We start from the raw sequence: 7,523 nt of genomic DNA, 5'->3' as shown, positions 1-7,523 counted from the left end.
GTTAGATATGACTTAATTCATATAATCAAATATAATTTAACTTATATGATCAAGTATAATTTGATTATATATAACTCAATTTATATGATTTATATTATGTGGTCATGATTTAACTCTAAGTTAAGATCGTAAAACTATATATATATATATATATATACGATGCAAAATAATCTTCTAATTTTAAAATATTATGATTAATAAATAATTATTATTGAATTATGATTTTAAAATAATTAGTTAATTTAATAATGATTCTAATTTATTTAAATTAGACATATTTATGTCTAAAAAATTATGTATGTATTTGTATAATTTAATTACTTTTAAATTTAAAATTATGAATCTAAATTAGTTAATTCATGAAATAGAATGGATTTAAGGTTAATTATTATTTTAATATATTTTTTAAAAAATTAAAATATAATTTAATAAGATGAGTTAAATTGAGGATTCAATGTAAGTTGACTAATCAAACCAACCTATGTAGTCAAGTCCAACCTAACTCATGTGAACCTAGTTAATATGGTTAAGTATAATCCAACTCATATGATTCAATATAACTCAATTCATATCGTCAAATACGATACAATACATACAGTTAAGGAAAACTCAATCGTCGTTTTTCTGTTAACTAATTTGATCTAAACATGATCTTAATCGATTGACGATAAAAAAAAAAAAAGGAGACATCGAATAAACTTTAAATAATGATAAGAGATTATCATGATTAAAAGAGAAGCCAAGCGTTATGATTATTGAAGATAAAGGAGAGCATCCACAAGGGCATCATAATTTCAACTGTTGTTATTCGCTATGCATGAGGAATAAAAATTATTGTAATAAATTATTTCTATCAAAATTATGGATAAAATGATCTATAAAATATTTATATGATTTTGTATCTTTATAAAGATATAAAATTATTCATTTATTTGATCCAAAAATAATTTATTGTTGCACCAGAATTAAAAAAAAAAACAATCTTATGATCATTCAAAATTTGATTTCTTGTGTTTAAATTAATATGCTTTGAATAGTATTTATGACTCGTAAAAATTAAAAAAAAAAAAAAAGCTCGATTGAAGTTGATAATGGATAATATGATATTTAATTAAAATTGACTGTACATCAATATACTATATCTGTAAAATAACACTTGTTAATTAGAGCAGGCCACATTTCAATCTGAAGACATCAATCTATACATTCCAACTTCGTGATCATCCATAAATACCCTATCCTTGTTTGAAAATGCGTATGTCGTTGTATGTTCACGTTGCATCGGTTCATTAACATGATATATAAGTGCATAATTTTGCTTTGATTCCTTGTCTTATTTAAATTTATGAATTCTACTTTTCTCAGTTCGTTCCATATATTCATTTCATTAATGTCTGTCTGACCAAAATTGAGACTTGTAATGACAAAGATTTGAGACATTATTATCCAAGACATAAAGAATAAAGAATAAAGATGGAACAACTGATATCAAAATTCAAAACACAATTCACGCATTGATAGAGATGAGTGATGATCTAATGATCCTATCTGAAATGAGATACTGAATACATGTAAAAAGGCACGGATAGCCAGAAAAACACTGGTTGAGATACGGGCCAAGATAGTGTGCATAAATCTAAAATACTAGTGATGTAAATGATCATAAACTCTACAACAAGAACTAAAGCCAATTACAGGATCTTGCAATACACATTTAATCATCATTTTTAAACCTTCTGAGCTTACATGTTAGTTTGCATGTTATAGTTTTTTTTTACCGTAAAAGGATAAATTTCAATAAAGATTAAAGTGGATTAGATACTGAGATAGACTGATCTATGACCCAAAAAAAAAATAGAGAATTTACAGCCCTTCTGAGATTGACTAGCCAATGGGCCACGTGGTTCATGATGCATGATGCGGGAAACATGGACCACATCGGCAACATAAAGACTTGAAATAAGAAATAAAATGACATCCAAAATATTCTTAAGGAACCAACGAATCGACTAACTCCAAGGGAATTAGCTCGATAAAGATGTTGGAGAAATTTAGTTGTGCAGCCTTCTGAAGGCTTTCAAGTGGAGCAGAAGCTTCAGCTATGATGATGACAAGTTGCATCCACCAAATCCAAGAATGAACAGATCTGCACCCGGAATCCCAAAGAGTGGACGAGCAGAAGCCTATGGAGGCATGCAAGAGTTTGTTGATGCGAGAAAAGCTTTAGAAATTCCAAAGGAGGTTGAAGACATTTCAGAAGAGCATAGTTAGCACTAAAGCTGGTGACTCCTGATCAACCCAGTGCAACTGGTCTTTCAAATTCCATTGAAGCCACTGCATACTAATATTACAATGCAAAAATCAAATTTCAATATTCCAATTAGTACATAAATAAATAAGTTTGCAAAGAAGTTTAAGTGTTTTTCAGCCACTTAAATCGTTAGAGCAACTACTACTCAGCAACTTCATGTGATCTTTGGTGATATTTTGTATATACTTACTGCATAACTTGATCTGAAATATGACTCTTCAAGACTTACCCAAACAAAAACCAATCTGGAATTGGAATTAATTTGGACAAAAGCCAAAAGTCCCTACGATAGATCCGAAGGTCATATCAGTTGGACTGTTAGGTAGAATTTTTAGAACATGCAGTTTACATACAAACCAACAATACTACGCCAAAGAAAATCAGGAAATAATTTAAGCTAACAATCAGTAAGACAGAACAAATTTGATTTATAATCAATGCAAATCTAGCTTGTCATAAAAGAAATATCCCACACCTCAATACACCTTTATATAAGTTCTTTGCATAAAATTTCCAAAATCTCAAATTAGGGGAATAATCTACCTTCATCGTCACAAATTAGACAATCAGTTAAGCCCTTTCTCATCCTCCGATGCCAAATAAAAGGTATCAATTAGCTCTCAACTTATTTGAACCATGATTAAATTAAATTAATTAAATTCAATTTAATTAGAACCTGACTAAATTGATCTCTACTTCTCATTTAACTAATCCCATAATTTAGATTAAATTATGTTCAATTTAGATTAAAAAAGTTTAAATAAATCAAATCGATTCAAAATCACTCTAAATCGATCTAAATTAATTAATTTTAATTAGGTTCAATCAATGTTTACGTTCAAATAAAAAAAATGATAATGGACTAAATTATATAACACTAAGTTAGGTTAGGTCAGTCGAGATCATTTGTGCGGCATATATTTATGCATATGAACTGATATAACCAATATGAGATTATTTTGTTTTCGATAGATAGGGTGATTTCCTTTGGGGATTAGTAGGTCATCAGATGGGGTTTGCCTCCATCTGCTATTGGAAAAACCTATTTAACCTAACTGAAATCAATCAAATCTATATTAGACCGGTCTAGGATGATTCTAAACCAATTGTATAAGGATTTGAGGTTAGTTTTATTATGTTCTAATTAAATTAAGGTTGATTGAAGTCAATTGAGTTATTCTAGTTAGGGTTCTTGTTGTTCGAAGATTATTAAGATATTGATGTCTTATATCTATATGATTTGATTAGTTTAAAATTTTTATCTGAAGATATAATTTAGAAATAATAATTATTATTATTATTTTGATTAAATTGATGATATTGATGTGATTGTTATTATGTAGTATATGTAACTATGTAGAGTGGTTCACATTGGAAATGTAATTTCTGAAAGAAGGTACGAGTCTATCATAATACGTCATTAATGGACATCTTCATAATATTTTATCATGCTATTTCTTAGATGCATTACATAAATAAATGGATGAATATAAATGAATGATCATGGTTGACTATGTATCTCTATTAAAGGTAATTAAGACGATTCCTTCATAGATTAACAGATCGTCATACGTGATAGTTAGACGATTCCTCAATTTATTGTTGGAAGAAATATGTCTCTACTTGGGTGAGTGATAGATATCACTTTATCCGTTGTTGGAGGAGTAATATAGGTCCTCTCCATACATTGTTAAGAGGAATCAATCCCTCAATTTATTGTTGGAAGAAATATGTCTCTACTTGGGTGAGTGATAGATATCACTTTATCCGTTGTTGGAGGAGTAATATAGGTCCTCTCCATCTATTGTTAAGAGGAATCAATCCTATGGAATATATCTCTCTATCCGTTATTGGGAGAGTACATCTTCAAATGTAACATGCATCTTTATTATCTAATTATTATGTATATGTTGCATATAATCGATGCATGATTTTGTTTACTATATAAAAATTATTATTATTTGTTTGATGCATAAGTTTTATAATAGATCGATATATTATCATTTCATATTAAATCACTAACATTTGTATATATTTCATGAATATTAAAGATAATTTTTATGACTTTTTTAAGGTGGATAATGGTTGGTGATATATTTTTATCTTATATTTATTTATAGTATAATATATTACTTTATAATAGATATGAAGTTTTGATGGAGAAGCCTTTTTTATTTTTTTAGTTAAAAAATATTTAGTATGGTAAAGAGAAGGATTTAAATCCAAAGATTAAAAAAATCTTATATAAATTATGAATAATTGAATTATTTTTTAAAAATTTGGGATGTGACAGACATTATCTTTATAATTCACATGGTTATTAAGTTTATGTTTATCGTGAGTACCAAAGCAATGGTAATCCTGATCAACACAGCAACCGGTCTTAAAAATTCTACATAACAGAAACATAAATGGAATCTTCCAATTAGCACAAGAACTAGTTTGCATAGACGATCAACTGACAAGAAAAGCAGAAATTCTAAAACCTGCAGTTCACATACAATCCGACAATAGTGTGCCAAACACAATCAGAAAATGATTCGAGCAAACATTTAATAAGACAAAACAAAGTTGGTTTATAATCAATGCTAAACTAGCTTGTCGCATAAGAAGAATCTCACACCTCAATAGACTTTTAGAGAAGCCATTTGCATTCTATTTCCAAAATCTCAAACTAGGGGAATAATCTACCTTCATCGATCAGAGATTTCAAACAGGCCAGGGGCTTACTGCTTTGCAAAAAAGAACAGACTTTTCCATGAACCTTAATGAGCAAAACTGGAAGACATTTTGTGTTGGCCACTGCATAGACCTTCCAATTACAACATTACTACCATATGACACCAAAGGAATATTTCTTTCACTGGACTGCACCTCAGTAGCCAAGGCTGGTGGTTGATGTAAGACAGCTCGTTGTCAAGGAAAAAGGTGCCGAATCACTGCTCATCTCCTGTTGAGAAATTCAAATGTGAGTTAGACCATCAGCTAAGCCCTTCTCATCCTCCTCTGATACCAAATAAAAGGGCTCATTTCCCTTCACACTCACCTGCTCTCAAAAATATCAAGAAGCTCAGGAACCTTTTCTTTGTAGGGTAGAACAATCTTCTCCATGAATTTTGTATTTGATAATGTCACATAGTACGAAAACTTGCCTCGTCGAGTCCACAAGCCTTTCGTATTCAACATCTCCAAAACACGAAACCGAGGAATTACCGTCTTCTGCAGACTCAATAGCAAGAGATTTGGATGGGAGGCGATGAAGGAAGGGGTGTACCCGACTACATTCATAAAAAATTCCACTTTTCTGCGCAACATATCGAGGGAGATGCATAAGAAGGTGGGTGCTTTCCTGACTGCAGAAGAAAACTCCGACTCCGACCACCCGAAGCTCCTCATGAGCTCGACCTTGGCCTCGAACCTTTCTTGGCTTACGTTGTGGAGAGCATCAAGTGTCCGCACGAACATCCGAGATTGCCGTGGCATCCCCAGCTCATCGGCTCTCGCCACCAAAGCTCGGAGAGACTCTGGTTTCTGTGAGATTAATTTTGGGTGACTTCTCAAGACGACAGAGACCCTTTCTTCAGGAATGCCGCACTCATCCCTCAAGAACTTTAGGTTAGGATGCAATGTCTTCTCAACGCTGGAGTGGAAAAACCGCGTTGTCTTCTTGAGATGCTTGAGAACGAGCTCTCTCGATCCCAAGAGAGTTTCCCACATCTCCAATTTCGGGACGATTGAACGCTGAACGTTGAAGAGGAGGATGCCATGGTTCTTCAGGATGGCATCGACGATATCCGACTCCGATAGGCCCAAATCGCGTAAGAACTGAAACTTCGGGGCGATGTTCGTCTCCACGTTGTAGCACAGGTAATTGGGTTCCCAAGATATCACCTTCCTGATAACGGCGCCACCGAGGCCCTGAGATCTCATGAAGTTAAGGACGGCGTCGGGTTTCTCGGTGGATCGGAGGTGCGCAAGGGGTTTAGAGAACTTGGCTGCCTCGGAGGGGGAGAACCCGCAGGAGTTCACGAGGTATTCCACCATGAAGTGGGGATCTGGAGATATGGTGCCGCCTACGGCGGCGGCAGCGTCGACAGAGGAGGAGAAGAAGAGGAGATCTCGAAGGCGGGTGGTTTCGAACAAGGGCAGCAGGCTATTGCGGCGGAGTACGGAGCGGAGCGTCGCCGCAGCCATTGTGGGACAAGAGAGCAGCCGCAGCGACACCCTAATTACAACCATCCTCCTTATACGTAGTGTGTATAACCTTCGCTATACAAAAGAAATACAAAATTAGGAATAAATTATTTATATAAAAAAATATGGATAAAATGATCTTAAAATACTAATTTGACAGGTTTCATCTGTACTCAAATCTTTCAGTTTAAGTATAATTATTTACTTTCTTTTCTTATGAATACAATTTATAAAATAAATATTTAACAATTTAATTTAAGTGATATTATTTTTTATCAATTAATTAAATACATATAAATATTAAAATATTTATTACCTAGGAGGGCTTACATCTTCTTATTTAATAGGGGCGATTGCTTTCCTTTTTTTTTTTTTCACAAGGTCAAATATGAATAAGAGAGGTAGGCGCTCCTATATTTTTTAAAAAATAAATATTTCCTTTTATATCTTTAAGTGTTGAAAATTTTATTTTTCGATTAAAATATATTATAAATATTCACGCTATATATAATTTCTAAAATTTTATTATATTCCTTCAAATATTTAAAATTTTATTTTTGTATTATAATATATTATTATTATTCATATTATAATATTTTTAAATTTTTTATCTTGCATGCATCAATAATATTTAATTTCTATTAGATTTGTATAATAGTAGAGCAAAAATAATATTTTCCTTTCAATGTAATTTTATATTTATAATTTATTACTATTTATTATGTTTTAATGACTCAATAGCAATAATTATGTGTTTTGATTATAATTTCATGATGTTATAATTTAAAATTAAAAGTTTAATTAAGATTTAGGTTGAAATCTGCTTAGTAAATCAGGCTCTACTCATAGGCTAAACCATAACCCGTAAATTAGATTCAACCAACATGCTAAGCTTAACTAGTCACTTAATCTAGTCCAACATGAATAATCATATGTTGTACATATGACTAGTACATCCACTACCTTAACCTAACATGTTACTATACAATTTAACTTATTACCTTTATTTTATTTCATT

The 7,523-nt window shown here is 31.7% G+C and overlaps 1 protein-coding gene across 1 annotated transcript; it reads right to left on the bottom strand.

Moving 5' to 3' along the window:
- Nucleotides 1-4,708: 4,708 nt before the first annotated feature.
- Nucleotides 4,709-6,541, bottom strand: LOC103969114 (transcription termination factor MTERF15, mitochondrial-like). The gene is made up of 2 exons (XM_009382557.3): nt 5,358-6,541; nt 4,709-5,261 (listed from the first exon to the last, which is right to left on the bottom strand). The coding sequence occupies exons 1-2, from the start codon at nt 6,503-6,505 to the stop codon at nt 5,255-5,257; spliced, it is 1,155 nt and encodes a 384-aa protein (XP_009380832.2). The 5' UTR covers nt 6,506-6,541; the 3' UTR covers nt 4,709-5,254.
- Between the last annotated feature and the right edge of the window lie 982 nt (nt 6,542-7,523).

This window comes from Musa acuminata, chromosome BXJ1-10 (assembly GCF_036884655.1).
Source record: "Musa acuminata AAA Group cultivar baxijiao chromosome BXJ1-10, Cavendish_Baxijiao_AAA, whole genome shotgun sequence".
NCBI lineage: Eukaryota > Viridiplantae > Streptophyta > Magnoliopsida > Zingiberales > Musaceae > Musa > Musa acuminata.
Note: the sequence above shows the minus strand (reverse complement) of the source record. Positions and strands in the feature narration are given on the sequence as shown.